Source organism: Monomorium pharaonis, chromosome 11, assembly GCF_013373865.1.
Source record: "Monomorium pharaonis isolate MP-MQ-018 chromosome 11, ASM1337386v2, whole genome shotgun sequence".
In the NCBI taxonomy this organism is placed as follows: domain Eukaryota; kingdom Metazoa; phylum Arthropoda; class Insecta; order Hymenoptera; family Formicidae; genus Monomorium; species Monomorium pharaonis.
This window is the reverse complement of record NC_050477.1, coordinates 460,948-478,765: the sequence shown is the minus strand read 5'-3', so window position 1 is coordinate 478,765 and position 17,818 is coordinate 460,948. Positions and strand designations below refer to the sequence as shown.

The 17,818-nt window shown below is 34.9% G+C and overlaps 1 protein-coding gene across 3 annotated transcripts; it reads right to left on the bottom strand.

The window, feature by feature from the left end:
* Positions 1-2,614: 2,614 nt before the first annotated feature.
* Positions 2,615-16,357, bottom strand: LOC105831726 (Golgi integral membrane protein 4). 3 transcript variants are annotated; one of them, XM_036293579.1, is made up of 8 exons: positions 15,819-16,353; positions 9,188-9,372; positions 8,317-8,792; positions 7,916-8,050; positions 7,610-7,786; positions 4,746-5,206; positions 4,368-4,483; positions 2,615-4,291 (listed from the first exon to the last, which is right to left on the bottom strand). In XM_036293579.1, the coding sequence occupies exons 2-8, from the start codon at positions 9,366-9,368 to the stop codon at positions 4,236-4,238; spliced, it is 1,602 nt and encodes a 533-aa protein (XP_036149472.1). In that variant the 5' UTR covers positions 9,369-9,372; positions 15,819-16,353; the 3' UTR covers positions 2,615-4,235. The 3 variants fall into 3 exon arrangements, with proteins under 3 accessions (XP_036149472.1, XP_036149471.1, XP_036149473.1); XM_036293578.1 differs by having other exon boundaries at positions 7,610-8,050; positions 15,819-16,357; XM_036293580.1 differs by lacking the exon at positions 7,610-7,786 and having other exon boundaries at positions 15,819-16,194.
* Positions 16,358-17,818: the final 1,461 nt, after the last annotated feature.

The following is a 17,818-nucleotide window of genomic DNA, read 5'->3' as shown; positions in this document are numbered from 1 at the left end:
GTATTTAATGCGTAAACAAAATAAAAATAACGGAAAATTTCACAGATTATATTATAATACGTTTCTTCGATTACATACGTGGATCCTCTTCAGTATGTTCGAATTAGAAATTAGAAATTGAAAATTGTTGGACGAATTTTCCTTCTCATTTAATTGCGTTATTATTATGTTGATTATTAAGTCGATCATTAGTCAGAAATGAGTCCATAAAAAGATGATGTAAGTTATAAAACTAAAATATAAAAATACTTATATAAATATATACTTTGCGGAATTTTCAGCCTGCTCGGTCTAATTTATATTTCATCGTCTTTAAACTTTAAAGAAATTTCTAATTTAACATAATGAATTCCCGTCAAATTTTTTCCACCTATTTTTTACACGGGAAAGTGACTCATCGTGGTCATGCAACCTTGCGAAGAGCACGTCTAATCTATGAGAAGAAACTTGTAAGAGAATAATTGGTCACGACCACTTAGTATATTCGTAGACACGCTGACGTGAGCACCTCGTCCTGACAATAAGCACTGCAACGTGACCACTTTATTTGCGACGTCTCCAAAATACAACAATGTTGCATATAAAATATTACTTGTAGCGAGTCTTATCGAAACAACGCGATCGAAAGTCTTCGATGTATCCCATTTATTACGAGTTAATCCTTCGATCGCGACGAGTAATGAAGCATCCGTAAATAAATTTATCTTCTTTTTCATATAAGTTATCAGAAATTAAGTATTTTTCTGAGAGATATGAACATCGAAAAAACCGATAATTTTTCAATCAAATCAATCGCGGAATAATTAAAACGTCTGTGCAAACTTTCCTTAGGTATTCATTAGATTCGTTGGGCAATATAAGCTCTAGGCGAGCGAATTACTGCTACAAAACATATTTGATAGCCAGGGGAAATTATCGAGTTAAAAAAGATTAAAACGACGATCGTGCACGCACGAATCTAGACTGTGTTTGCGTTCTTGATTTCACTGCGAGAGCCTAGCTAAAGCACGGTTCGCCGAGAATAAGGTCCACGACGATAACACGGGCAAAAGGTTACTAAAATAAGTAAACTGTTTCTCTTATATTCCAATGAGAAACATGAAAGCTAAACATATATTAAAAGTGTAAACAATTTTTCTAGATGTTACGAATATACGAATACGAAGAAAGAAACGTATAGCAAAAAGGAATATTTTCATATTACTTCTATATGTTGCATAATAAGCAGAAAAAATAAAGAATGCTTGTTTTATTTATATAAATTGCTGACATTTTGTGACTTTATCGAATAATAGAAAAGATATTACGAATTATTTTAGAAATAAAAGCACTTTCTAGAAAGGGAAAATAACATATTTCAAAAAGAAAACAGAAAAGAATCTAGATAAGAATATAAGAATATAAAGGCCATAAGAAATTATGGCATTCACTCATTAGAAATATTAATCAGAATAGATTTGATCGCAATTTTTATGGAGATTATTGCAACTATAAAAACAATGGTTTTCGATAAAGCAGGGAACAGCAAAAAGTTTCATTCGTTGAATCGATACATAATTCGATTCTGAAAACCAATAAGTGTTATAAGATGTTGCTATTGCTTATGTAATACTTGGACGAGTCATAATATCCAGCAAACAACATTTCATATGATATATTTATGCTCTGCTGATAAATATATATATGAAATTATTCTTTAAATGATGAAGGGTCATCAAATAACAAATTTTATTCTTATACAAGTTATTCCACTTCTCTCCTGTATTATTTACAGTTCCATTATTCTTTCCATCAATCTGAAATCGATTTTTCTTGTTTAGCGAAAACGTCGAGGGAGATTCAACGAGGCCATTTATCGCTGCCCTCTTTAATTTGATAATGTATATCTTTGTGATTAAATCAGAATTAAATTATTAGAGTAAACACCTTCTAAAAGCAGCTGAAAAACGTAATCATATTATTCCAATTTCTGATTCTCTAAAGTTTAAATCACAAAAAAACTTTCTTTCTCAATTATTTATAATCTGAAAATCATCGGGATATTAAGTTTGAAATGTTTCCTTAACGAATAAATATTAGAATATTTAATCGTTAAAGAAAAACCAACTTCAAGTGTTCAAAGAAATTATTAAAAATAATAGAAATAGATGTCGTACATTTACATTTTATATTTTATGCGCGTATATCTACTTATATAACTTTCAAAATTAAAATAATTTTTATTCACGCATTTTCTGCGAAGTACTTTCAAGAGAAGCAACGATTTTAGTCAATAAATGACAATTGCATTGCCAACAGACAACGAAATGACGTTTACTCGAGCGAGAAGTAAATATCTTTTCGTTTCTAGCCAAAAGCTTCGAGTGATTGAACCATGAAAAAGTAAACGCATACGGTCCCCTCGACATCGAAAATGTACGTGACTATGTTTAAACCATTAATAATTCAATCTTCAGTTATCGATTTCGTTGATGACCTGCTATATTATCATATTGCTCGGAGCGAATTTCAATTTATTTCTAAAAGCAGCAAATTCGACGAGAAAGTATTAATATAAATTTAATAAAAAACGCATAAAAATTTCCTAAAAAGACAGAAAAGATTAATTAAAAAATTATTTTTTTCAGTTGTTTTTATTACGAAAAGAACGTTATGTACATTTATCGTCTCTCTGTATATAACTAAAAATCTAAAACTATAACAAAATTATGCTACGCTCGTCATGAATTAATTAAGAATTCTTTCCCAATTAAGTTTTTAATACATGGGCTACAGTTCACTTGACACTACAAATGTTTCAAAGCATTTTTTAATTCATAAAATTTGATCCGTTTAGTCAATAAAATGCTTCGAAGTATTTATAGCATTTAGTCAAGTAAATGGCAATCACCTTCTTAATCAGTTAAGTTGTTCTTCAGGCTTTCGGCAAGAACAGAATAAATAAGATGTAAATATTTTTCTATCAATTTTCTAATTTGCTATTAAATGTTTTTGAAAATATTAACTTGATAATACGTCAGTTTATCGATATAATAAACATATATATATATATATATATATATATAAACACGCGATATATATACATATATATATCGCATCTCTATATATTGATATATTTATATATCAATTTAATAATACGTCTATTTAATTTCGCTTAAAACAGACGCGTGTAATTTGCAATCGTCAGCGACAACGGACATTACAAAAAGAAAAAATAAGGTCAAAATAATTTAACTTTAATTAATGTAAGTTGTCTTAACGAAAGTTAGACAAAATCGATTATTGATGTGCCATTGTCGCCATGAGTAATAATGAGTAAAAAAGTTTAGATTGCAACAGTAGAAGTAACTCTCTTACATAAAAACTTATATAAAAACTTCTGTGATGTGTCATGATGTACTAAGTTATTTAATGATAATAATTTTTTTGATGTTAGCAAAGAATTCAATCAAATTATCTAATTCTTTTTGAACTTATACACAAAAAGGCTAAGGCGCATCACATATAAATCACATTTAAGTTTTCATATATACCTTACGTAAATTATTATGTGATTAAATATAAAAAAAATTAGTTCATAATATTTTTATTATTGTAACAATTTATTATTTTAGTGAATTAATTTTAACGCACAAATATTGAATAGTTTCGTCATTTTTGTATTTTACATTATGCCGATATAAAGTTAATTCTACCAATGCAATCTAACAATAAGTCCAACCAACTTAATGCATTCGTAACGAATACCCCAAGTAATAAACGCGATTAAGTCACTTGACTCATACATGGTAGATCTTAATCTAGAAAAATACAGTCTATCTTTTTTCCTTCTTCGAAAGTATGCGTTATAGTTCGTCCTGTATCTTTTGAAATTACCGGAATTGCCTAAGTTGTCATCAAACGCCCACAACGCTGCGCTTAACGATTTATTTGTACCGTGTATATACTATCATATATCGATATTTAACTAAAATCTTGTACAAGAGTTTTTCGTATGAAAAATGAAGATGGATCGAATCCCTGCTAATTCTTCGCGACACATCACACACATCGAATGATTCGTACAGATTATAATACACTATAAGTATTTTTCGCTTATTAAACCCAAACGATCGGTCAGGTCAGGTCAGATCAGGTCAGATCAAATCAGGTCGTTTGACTATTTTTCAATCGACTTCCTCTTGTGCCGTCCGGGTTGCCAGACGCGTTTAAAAAACATTTGAACGACGTTGATTTTATTCCCGCTTTCCTTGCTTCAAATTATGCGGATATTCAAACATGTCGCCCTCGTCTGAAATTCAGATGCGAGAATAATTTTGTACAATCGCGACATCAATTGCGAATAGACTTGATCGTTCTCAAGTTACCTTCTCCCTCGTCTTCGCCCTCCGCTAGATGAATATCGTTCTTTTGCTGCGGCTCCTTGTCGTAATCGCCACCGTCGTATTGGTCGTCACCACCGTTAGCTTGCCCCTCGTCTAATCTAAAACGATAGGATATATAATATGATAAATTTATTAAAACTAAAAGTACCTTGGAAAAATTAAAAAAAAACAAAATCAGAAATAATAAAATTAAATCAATTGATAAAAGCAATATTGATCAATTGATTTAAATAAAATTTTAAATAACAAGAATTTATATTTTATAATATAATAAAGTTAAATAAATATTTTATGTATAAATACTGATAATAAGCATAAGTTATTACATTATTCAATCGTGATAAAAATATCGAGGCTCACCCAGGAACTCGATTGAGTTCTTCGCCAACCTCCTGTACTCCAGGCCTCACCCTCAACCAGGCGTCTTTCGCTCTCCTGTCAATCTGTTCACCAACGTGTCGCGCGGGAGGATTTACAACAAACGGTGGATCCAGATTGCCGGGTTCGACCACTGGCTCTTTCTCCTCCTTCCCGTCATCCGCTGGAGCGTTCGCCGGGGCAAGTTTTGGCGGCGGTGGCTGCAAATTGTTGTGAACAGCCGCCGCGTCCTCCCGCTTCCGGATATCCTCCTGACGTTTCTCCTCATCCGGGTCGACGATCTGCTCGATGATTTCCGGTATCGGCAATACGCCGGCCGGCACCTTGACCTTCGACAGCGGCCTGGCCGGTAGCGGCGCGGGTTTGTCAACCACAGACGGTGACACCAGATTCGCGTTGTTCGCTACGGTAGTGTTCTCCACTTTTCGTGAACTCGCCACGCTCTGAAAAGAAAGTTTTTTCACACGATTACACACGATATAAACCACGGTTGTTCGACGATCGCGAACTATTCGACATTAAAATGTCTTACTTATTCAATCTTTATAATTAGATAATGCTAAAACCGGTTATAGTCATCACTTCTCAAAATACTTTAAGAGATTGTGTATATTTTCCACTTTCCATTAGTTTTAGTAACTCATCCTGGAATTATGCATCCTTGCAAATCACTGGTAATCTTGGTACATAAATCTTCCGTGGCGCAGTTGTGTAAAGAGTGATTATTCGCAAATAAATAATTTGTCTAATAATTACGAACCACAGAGATAGCTGTAAGTGCAGTGCATAATGCAGCAATTTTATGCGTCGAGATAACTCCAGTATAAGAAGTTATAATAATTCAATAATAAGCAATTCAAAGAGAGAAGACGTATACTACATAAATGAAAACAAACTTTCCTCATAATAACAAATTTTCAAGCATTTATTTAGCTGAAGGTAATAGATTTGAGCAACATAAATTAGCGATATGATAAAGGCGCGATGCAGAAGCTGATAATAGTTAGGTCTTTACGAGGTTGCCAATAAAAATACAAGCGGATAAACGTCATAACAATTTATTAATGCATCATGGAACACAGAGTTTACAGGCACATTCAATATGGCTCGCGAACCATTTTATACGTGTACATGGACAGTCTTATTTCAGATAACAGAAGTAAGCTCGATAAAGAAAAACAATCAAAATTTTATATATATATATATATATATATATATATACACAATAAACTCTTTGTATATTTTCAAACATCTAACATTTATCCAATAACAATTACATAACGATAACGATATCTACAAATCTACATCTTTTCGACTATCTACTGTGCACACAGTACATAGTCGAAAAGATATATAAAGAGATCTGTACGATTACGAGTTTTTTAAAAATATCTTTCAAAGATTTCTTTTGATAAAATGTTTAATAAAAATATTAATTAGATTTATTAATAATATTTACTATTAAAAAAATTTACATAAGAGGATTTCCATATATGATTCAAAACTTTATCAGTGCATGTATAAGTTAATAACTCCCCCATTAATATTAATAAAATAATACATGAATTGTCAATGAACATATATTTTACATGTATCAAATAGTAAACTTTATGGGAACAAAGCTGTTCTGCAATAAATAATATATAAACGCTGTTAATAAATAAATATTAAATACGTCATTTGTGATTAAAACAATTTCTTAAAACCATTGAAAAATTACATACCATTAACAGCACATGAGACGCATTTTCCAAAAATCAAGCATTTGTTATCTAGTAATATTCATAATTTATTCATTTGTTTCTTATTTATGGTAAGAGAGAAATTCTAAAAATTTGAATAAATAATTCTTCTTATAAATTACTATATACTGCAATAAATGCAGCATGTATTAATTTACCAGAAGATCCATTTTAATCATAAGTAATAAACATTTTTTTAAAATGATAAATAATTTTGCTTTATTATATGCGTATAAAACTATGCGCATTGACATTTGTCATTTATTTATCAAGCTTAGTATAAATACTGCGTGTGATATAAGACAATAGTAAAGAGAAATTACAATTTAAAAAATGATTGTTTCGAGAAGGTGTAAAAAAGAAAAAAGTAGAAAAATTTAACTATTCTAACTATCCTATAGTGTTAATAATACTAAAATTTACCCCAAAAGCATACAGAAAAATTGTCAGAAAAAATTTGTCCTACAATATATTTGTCAGCATTTTATTGTATAAAAAAGCATATTCGACTTAGAGAATAAAATAATGAGCAACTTTGATTTAAACAATTAATTAAATCTTCCATCAAGTCATGAGTAATTGCGTAAAAAGTATTTTATAAATAATTAAATTATTTATAATCACTATTAATAATTAAATTGTAGTTTATTTTATTTAATTATTAAATATAATATAAATAATTATTATTATTAACAATTCATAATATATTAACAAAGATCATTTCTATATATTAATATCGCACAATAAAAAATTAATCCACAACTCATGAATTGAAACTTAAAAAATCTGACTCATACTCAATTACACAATCATTCCCGACAAGCTAAAAATAATTCAATCGTGAATGCATAATAAATGGAAAGTCTAACGAATTGCGGACTGCGACAAGTCACGATTGAGAATCCCGTCTACTCTCTCCTGCAGAGCTTGCAACTCGTCATCTTCTGCATGTGCTTTGACAACAGACGAGCGACCAGATGCGGCCGTGGATGCTCGCTCGACAGCAGGCTGCGCTAACGGTTGCTCGGCTTGAGAACCCGGCACCGCCGAAGCGTTATCATTTCTCGAACCGTCATCGTCTCGATTTAACGGCGGTGACATTACCTGTTTTCTTTGTTCTTCATCGAGGCCATTCTTCTCCTCATCTATAACATTCGGACGCTCGACAACATCTTTCTGGTGCTGCTGCTGCTGCTTTTGTTGTAAGTCGTTAGCCGAGGGTTCGTGCTGCTCGCCTATCTCTTTCACTTCGCTGGGACCAGCTGGAACGACGTTGCCATTCTGCAGAGCGAACCTAATATTGTTGACTGGCTCGTTGGTGTCGTCGTTGAACGGCTTTTCCACCGACGGAGTAGCTCCACCGACTGCGCGATGGTCATGAGACACGTATGCTGGCCGTGGCGCACTTACCTGCTGCTGCTGTTGCTGTTGTTGCTGCTGCGGCGCCGGGATCGGCTGCGAGTCTTCCTTCTGCAACGATTGTAACACCGACGCTCGAGGAGTTACCAGAACTGAACTAGAAGATGTACTTTTAGCATACAAATTCTGAAATGCATAAAAACAATTACAACTTTATAACTATCATAAAATTTTATAACTGTCTCGATTTTTATTATACAATTTTGAAGAAAACATAAATCAACATTAGCTTGGCAAACAAGCATAATGCTTAATACTTTCATAAGATGTAGTTATTATTATAATTATGCCGCATTTAAATTATAATTATCCGTCTTTTTAATTTGTATTATATCTGTTTATGATTGGCACTAATACTAAATTGTATTGATTTCAGAAAACAAATTACGTACTTTGGCGCTTTCCAGTTCGCGTTTGAGCTGGAAGATCTCCTTCCTAAGGTGGTCGACGGTACTGCCGGTATTGTCTTTACTTTTCAACAATTCGTTGTACTTTTCCTCCAGCCTGGTCTTCTCGTCATCTACTTCCAGGTACTTGGTCTTTAAGTGCTCCAAAGCCTTCACCTTCTCCTCCTGCGCCTGTCGGATGCGAGCGCGCAAGTCCTGCAGCGTCGATTCCAATCTGTTGGTCTCATCCAACGCCTGCTTCTCGCGTTTCTTGCATTCTTCCTGCAGATCCTGATGCTCCGACTGCAGAAGCTTGTAGGTTTGCTGAAGTGAATTGAACCTCTGCATCGCCTCTATACTGTCCTTATCGCGCAGCGATTTCTCCCGCGACGCGCGTTGCTGTAGCTCTTGCTTCACCGCGGCATTCGAGCTCTTCTCCTCGGCTAAAGACTTCTCCAACCGTACTTTGTACTCAAATATTACTGCAATGTATTTATCACGTATTTATTCATAAGTGCAGATAAGCGGTTAAAATGTGGGAAGAGAAATTTAACTTAAATTAGCATCTGGGAAAATTTATCTACAATAATACTCTAGGATCTATAATTAATTGTCTATAATCCACAGTTGACAAATTTCTAAAAATAGAGTATGAATTCATTATTCACGAAATTTGCTGGAACATATACAATCCTAAAATCTATATTAATATCTTGGTTTCTGCAATAAATTCTCTCTGAACTACTTGGAGTTAAAACTTCGGGTATATAATGTGCCAATAACTGCTTACAATTTAAATGAAATATTAACACAATTCGATTTCAATTCTAATCCCTGATAGTAATTAGTTATTTATGTTCCGTTCCGTTGAACTTACCTTGTAGTTGAGCAGCGAGAGATTCCTGCTGATGAATGCATTGCACCTGCATTTCTTGAAGCCTGGTCATCTCCGAGATGGTGTTACGGTACACAATCAACGTCAAGATCACCATCACTGTGCAGCCCCCGTACAAAGCCAGGCGGCCACTTCGGCCTCTGCCCAGCCGCGAACCGGTCATCGCTCTATCGACAGAAAAAAAGTATATTCATTACAACACGTTAACTATAATAAAAAACAGTCAAAGTCAAAGTTGCATTGACGAGCGGAATCACATAATTTTTTGTTATCACACGAGAATAGGTTGAAACCGAAATACTGAAATAAATTGACCAGTGAAAGTGTCAGAAGTTGAGTCAAGTATTGATTATAATAAAGAATTATTTGTCTGAGAAAGAAATAAGACAATACTAAATAAAATAATTGTCGCAATTCTGACAATAAAAATAAAAACGCAATCGACAACTTACAGAAAAATATAGATAAAAATGTTGAGCGCAAAGTCAACCATCAGCAAAATAAGCGCGGAAAATATCATTCCGAACGAAATCTTGGATATTAGTGAGCGATGTAGTAAAGCAATCAAGGTATAAGTGACAAATATTTAGAGACATAATTTGTGATGTTTAGTGGCTCGAAAAATAAGATAGATAAATAGATAACTCAAAAATAATTCCAAAGCACACATAAAATAACACACATTATCGACATAACTATCAAGTGAGAAACCAAAATATCCGAATGTAATATGAGATAGAGCATATATATTACTTAAACGTAATTAAAGTTGCGTGCACGCATTTCATTATTATTCGAGGTTTAATTATAATTGTTTGTATTATACAATCCAATCAGAGAAATATTAAAGTGTTTACACGCTTGACGGTTTGCCGCATATACGCAAAGTTCAGTTTTTGAAATGTGTCGCTCCATAATAAAATATACATCAAAAGCAGCGACAAATGTAATTAAAGGGTGAATAAAAATAGTAGTTCACGGGGTGAGAAGGGAAAAAGTAATTACTGCAGCCTATGTCTTGCTTTAATCTTTTCAGAGGCAGAATTCTTATTTTAAAATTATTAAAAAATCCATATTTATTATTTTTTAAATTCAGATAAAAAATAAAATTAAATAGCTCTTTGATCTACAGATAAAAAGTATCTCCTTGAAGAAATTGTCAAATTACATAGTCATGAATATTATTTACCGTTTTATAATTCATATAATCCAAACGACAAGAAAAAGAACGAAGGAGATCAAAGTCAAAATGAGTAATAATAAGGAATAAAAAGATATTAGAAACTATTATATTAGATGCTATAGATAGTATGAAATGGATGAACGATAGAAGGAGAAACAAAGGATTATCAGGGTCGAGACATTCAGATACAATATTATGTTAGATAAATTTACGAAACAACCTTGTTGGCCTCGTTGGTCCGATGAATCGTTTAGCTTTCACTTTCGTTCCTTTTCACGCGCATCGTCCTATTGCTACTCAATCTCGAGAAAACGAAGGGTCGCTTGAGTAAGTATTTTTCTGCTTTCGCTAGTCGAAACTCCAGACAGAAACTCAGCAACTCAAAAACTTAGCAACACACGCTAATTTCTTTACTCTTTGCGTATGTGTTGTTGCGTTTTATTAAAAAAAGACAAAGATTGAAATTAAATTATTTGACAAAAATTCCCGTGGGCAAAATCGGAGATTGACTTTAAAATAATGAAAATTTAAAAAATAACTAAATTTCATCTTGTGGGCACATCAACGAGAATTTTCGTCGTGCGGGAAGGCGAAAGGGGAGGAGGGGGAAGAGAGAGAAAGAGAGACGCGGCGGGTTTACTTAGCAGCTGGATTCGAGTTCACTGACATTTCGGAGCACGCGCGATGCGAGTCCTGTTTTGTTCGCAAATACGACGGCAACGGGAACAACGGCGTCGTCATCGTCGTCGTCGACGACGACGACGAACAAGACAACGACGAAAAAGACGATAAGGACGATGAAGAAAAGGACGGCGACGAGAAAGACGCGTCCGCGCGCACGTGTACCGTTCGCGCGGAAACGCGATGCTCGGCTCGCGAGCGGATTCGTCCCGTATGCGTATCTGGCATTTCGCCACGCCGGGCGCGGAAGCATCGCTGCCGATATATATATATATATATATATATATATATATATATATATATAATGATCACTCTTTGAATGCACACATGCGGGATAACAATCCGGCAGGAAGCACCGAGTCATTTAAGATAATTTTCACAATCTTTCTGGAGTTTCCGAGTGGAAAATGCGTCGCGAATTGCCATCGGTAAATTGAACTTGCAAGATTTACCGTGACGCACGGAACGCACCTTGACGTCGGACTTGACAATTAACGGGCAGCAGGATCCGCGTAACTGTTTATTAATCAGTTGAACTAAATGCATATAGATTACGCTAAAACGCGTAGCGCCGACAGCTGCGAAAACATCGTGATACTGCCGAGCATCACAAACGAGCATATAGTATATTCTGCCGCGTATCTGTATAATGACATTATTGCCACTGTTGACACTGTAATGCCAGACTGTATGCAGCATTAAGAAATTACCATCCTGTAGTACAACCAAACATATTACGGCCCTCACTAATTGTAAAGCAGATAAGATCCGTGATGATGAAATCGAGATTTTCGTAATTCGATAACTACACTGGTCGACGGAAAAAGTTTTGGTCAAATAGTTCTAATCAAAATATCTTATCATTTATGACACGGTGAATTCATAGGTGAAAGATAAGATTGAAACCATGAAAAACGCATTTTTAACCTGATTTTTCTCGAAAACTTGACGCGATAGAACATTTTCACTTAATTAAATTTTTCACTAAATTCCTATAGGTTTAGCATTTCTGAATAAAAATTTTTTTATTCGGCTAGTGTTATCGAGGATTGTAGTCATAGTTTTTAATTTTAGAATTTAGTAAGTATTTAGTAAGGTGTTCGTATATTTTCCAAAATTATCCTGTAGCAATGAATAATAACAAGTGATAGTAAGATTACGATATTCTTTGTCTTCTCCAGTTCTAAAAATAAAGACAAGAGTCTCTTCTTGGTGAAAAAAAATCATTTATTCATCAATATACTGTTGTAATCACGGCAAAAAACAGTTTCATAATCGCTGTAGTCATTTATAATGTCAGGAACCGTTTTGTCCATCTCGCGTTTACGCTTTTAACCAACATTTACGTTGTTTATTTTCCTCGCCCCTGTAACTTCCGAAAGAATAATACTCCTTACCTATATAATTCGGAATCACCTTCTATGCAATTATTACTATACTCTTAGATTAATTCCGTTTGCATCGTACATGTATCACGTACATGTGTATACTTCTTACTGAGTTTTTTTTTTTCCTTTCGTTGGAATTCTTATGCATGTTTAACCTCTAGTACAAAAGGATGTATGCAACAAGAATGTGATGATAACATGTCACGATTTAAAAATATTTCGTAAGTTAAACTTCAAAATACGATTTAATACGATTTCGTAACGAGTCTATTGGTACGTAAGAACTAAAAATAAATCTATTCCAAGAATACTAAAGCAAGAGAGAGAGAAATTTAATCTGAGTCTCTTGATCTCTCACTTGATAAAACACAGTTAGCTTGAGATTAGCAAGGAGTTTATCTTCAGATTAACTCTGCGTGTTTTCTTTCTCTCTCTCTCTCTTTCTCTCTCTCTCTCTCTCTCTCTCTCTCTCTCTCTCTCTCTCTCTCTCTCTGAAGTATAGAGTTGTATCTTAAACTAAAATTTTATCTAGAAGAGGAAGCTTCTCCAAATGCTCAGATAAGAATTTTTTAATATCTAAGAAATCCTATTCGGGGATCGTAGCATCAACAGGTTTTCACAGTTTAAATATTTCGTGCATTTTCGTGGCGATTTAAATTCGATAATTATTTAATCTATCTTAATATTTAATGAAAGTCCTATGCCATTGCATTAGAAGCAAATTATTTATATTTTCCTTATTTATTACTATTCTATTTCATTATATACTATTTATTATCGATGCCTCGATGTATCGATGTTTTCTTTCACACATATGAAGTTCTATAAAGTACTTGAGTTAAATAAGACCCAGCATTTAATAAAGTTCATTTTTTAATTTATTATTTAAAACTTTATGTCTAGAATGTACGTTTAAAGGATGTGTCATAAGTAAAGAGAAACTGAGAAATTAGATCCGGCAACACGTTTAATGCAATAAAAACTTGTGACGAAATAGATATATGAGCCGTTTAAAATTCACAGCAATTATTAAATACACATAATTTTAATAATCTCGTATGCTATAATATTATTCAACTTCCTGACTAAAAAAATAACATTTGCAAAGATTAAAAGATTAATTAAAACTAAAATTAATAATAATTGTGATGTACAAAAACAAAGTAAACACCTAAAAGAGATTTCGATTTTATCGATATTAACAATTATTTAAAATCTGATTTAAAAGATACCGTTTAATCCCCTTGTTATCTACAATTTAATTTTGACTCGAGCAATAAAAATTTCATTCTCAATTGGTTTTAATATCCCCACGAATAAAGTGTTTAAAAAAATAACATTGATCAAGTGGGTCTTATTCCAGTGTGATTTTTGCAGCGTGGAGCGCGTTTTGCAGCAGGTATCGAAATTTCGAATTTGCCGTGCGTTATTACACACGCATGCCTCCCTAAAATCAGATCGATCGAATCGATGCGACGCCTCGTCGCGCGAAGATTGCCGTTACCTCCTCGTCCCCGTAATAATTAGCGCGCGACCATTAGCACGAGGCGACGTGACACGTAGACACGAGGCACCGCGTGCCTTCCAGTCGATCCCCGGGACCAACACAGACCGGCAATCTGAATGCGAGAATGTCCCTACGGCGACTCGCGGGAAGCGCCTGTCCCGCGTATATCGTACACGTGGAATCACGCGAAGTGACGTTTTATTCGCCGTGAAGGAAAATTGCCGTCCGGATCAGGTGACGTTAGATACTTCACCTCGTTAATCGTGCAATATCAATCTACGCACGATCTCGCGAATGCGAACTTCGCGCACTCGTTAATCCGAGATTTTTTGACTTGTAAAAAAAAAGTTACAGTTACCAGCAGATGGGAATTAAAGCTTGATCGAATCATTGAGAAAAATATGAATATATTTATGTACAAAGTATGTATATAACAGCTGTTAAAATGTTAATAAATTTTAGATACACGTATATTAAAATTTTAGATGTTATATACGGATAATAATATACAGAAAAGAAAACATTCTTGTTTTCAGAATGTCTCTATTTTTAAACCGTTAAATATTGAAATAAAATTGATTAGCGTCAAAAATAGACACAACTTGTTTACATAAAGAATTCTGTATAATTTTATTAAGAGAAAAAATATCGGATAGAAAATAACAATGCCTTTACATTGAGAATTATAATTTTTATAATATTATTATTATTATATTACAGATCATTATAATATTAAAATAAGAATATATCTTGTGTTGAAATTTCAGTTTATCAATTTTTTTTAAGACTAAGTTTTATACACATAAACAAGAATGTAAATTTAATTAAGAGAATATAGTAGCTTCAATTTAATACTAATGTTTTTTATCTCTATGTATATCTATTATGGCAATTAGAGAATGTAAATATTTTTTATATACATATTCATTTTAGATACAAAAATATATACATATGTACGCTGAATTAAATACAGTAGAGATAAATATGCATACTTTTTTGCCCCTTGAACGCGATAGATTAACGCAGGATAGCTAATAAAAAGATAATTCTTCGAAATCGAATCTATTTAGAAGCGAAATTAACACTTTCGCGTCACTAATGAACACTGATTCTTATAAACACCATGCGAACACACACACACTGTATACAAAAAGTTCAAACGTTATTTTAAAAAAAATGCTGATGTGGTTTACTATTACGTCACGCGAGATAAGCGTTAGACGCGGGGCGCTTTTTCGCGGAGAAAACACGTGCGCTAAAGTTAGAAGTAAACTCACAAGATTATTCTTATCGCGACGTAAACAATAGCATACGCAAAACACAAAATGACCGCCGGAACTTGTAATACTTCTCGCCGCGAGAAAAACACGCGCGCTTACGCGACGGTGACGGCGAGGGACGCTCCGCCTGGATACGTCAACTTTAAAGCTTCATTACGATAAACGCGGTCATAATCATAAAGCCCATATGGAGTAAAGAACCGCACTTCCTCGTGATCCATCGGCACACGCGTCGGCGCGCGTCACCGGGAAAGAGAGAGAGAGAGAGAGAGTACCTTGCTTGCGATAGTTAACCTCGAATACCAACGTCGCCAACGTCTCCACTTCGGAGATAAACGAGCATCCGCGGTGCGATGTTCTGACGTTCACCAGCGCGCTTCGTCCACGAGAGAATAACCTGCACAACCGTCGTCGTAAACGCGAACGACAGGACGCGCGATAAAGTAGTACGAGCGGAGAGAGAAAGAGAGAGAGAGAGAGAGAGAGAGAGAGAGAGAAAGAGGAAAAAAGAAAGATACCTCCGCGTCATGTACTCCGGAGCGACGCTCACTCGCAGGGATCGTCGCGTACGTACCTGGTGTGCCCGGCGTGTACGAGCGTGCCGTCACTCAGCTCTCCTTCATCGCCGCGGGCGTCTCAGCACCAGCGTCAGCGTTCTCCCCGTCGTCCTTACCGTCGTCGTCGTCGTGATCGTGGTCGCCGTCCCGGTCGGCGAAATGGCGACAGTGTGTCGCGACGCGCGTACGAATGATGACTGCCGACGGTGGCCACGGGCCACGGCGCCGCAGCGGCTCACGGAACGCAGCGGTGACAGCGGCGGCGGCGCGGCGCGGCGCGACGCCACGTTCGCATAGGTGCGGATCTCGCGATCGTCAAAGACGCGAGATTGTCAGAGTCGTTCCTTTCGCGGATGGACGGAATGCTGTTGGAGAAACAAAACGATCCGCGGGAGATCGAATCACGCGAGCGATTCGACTCGTACCGTAAGCTGCTTTCGCGGCCGAAACGTTCCGCGGCCGGCTTGTCCGGCGATTGGCTGGTGACGCGCCGTGGACCAATGGCCGTCACGGGCACCCGACCCAGCGACCAATCGACGGTGAGATCGAGCAGAACTCTAGTGCCTCGCGGTGCAGCGGCTCTCACTGCGGCGCGCTTTTGAAAATCGCGAAATGTAATTAGGGCGAATTTGAGTGGGTTGTGACTGACTTTCTCGGCGATTAATTTAATAGAATTGGTTAAAGAATTTCTAATTCTGTATAATTAATTATCCTTAATTTTTTCCTATACGTTAAATGACGGAACGTTAAAAATTTTAATATAGTTAATAAAATATATATATATTATCTAGTATTACATAATAAGAGTGATGTATCTTTAATGACTAAAATGAAGTTTTAGTCTTTTTATCGAAAATGAAATTGAACAAAAAATAGGATTGTCGATACTCTTTATTATTTGTGTATAACAAGGTAATTATAGTTCTCAAACAAACAGTATGCATAGAATATATTTCAGGTGCACGAGTTTCATTTATCTCCATATAGCTTATGACAAATTTTAAAAAAGTCGACCTCCTTTTAACATTAAACTAGATAATCTTATCTTTTGTTTTCAAATTTAAATATTTCGACAAACAGGGGAGGTAATTGTAAAAAAGTACACTTTTGTTGTTTATCTATAAGCTCTATCGCCAGACTGACCAATTCCGCTTAATACTTATATAATACTTATATGTATAACATAGTCTACAATGAAGATTTAAGCTTTAAGCCATTAAATCGAAATTTAAGAAATTGACCAATCACGATTAAAATATTGCTTAATTAAGACTACACAGAAAAAAATATATCCAATAAGATATGTAGTTGCGGGCTGTCAACTACAGATATACTCAATACAATAATATATGCTATTGAAGTATCAACATTGTATTTGCATTAACAGTAAATATTGTACTGAGTATTTTATGTAGTTGGCAGCACGCAATTACATATGTTATTGGCTATATTACTTTTTTTTCTATGTTATCTTATGCAGTACATCTTTCAGAAAACTTTCTGAAAGATATATACTGTGTGGGATATTTTATTTAATAATATGAAAGTTAAAATAATATGAAGAATAGCTATTCATTAGATATGCAATCAGAAGTTTCAGTGAAAAAAAAAAGAAATTCTAATTATTTAATGAATATCTTTATCTGGAAAATAGTTATCGAGAGGTATAAAGAAATCCGGCATAAATTATTCTGTTTGTATGTAAATGGACAAGGAAAACAAAGTAAAATACAATCAGTTTAAAAAAATGGATATGAAATCCGTACACAGTAACGTTCTACTCATTCTTTCAAATCTCTCATTGCATCTCGATAACGCGTAAAAAGGAGGAAGAAGAAAAAAGGAGTAAAGGACGTAAAGGGCAGATGAGAATTCCTGCGTCCGGCAGAGACTTTTCGTCGGCGCTCCGACGACAGTTGCCAGCACTGCCGCCTCGCGGGGCAAGGCTCCACGGGCGACGGCTGCTCAGTCAGGGATCTCGGTTGCATCGTGTCGGTTGGTTCGCAGGACCTAGAGA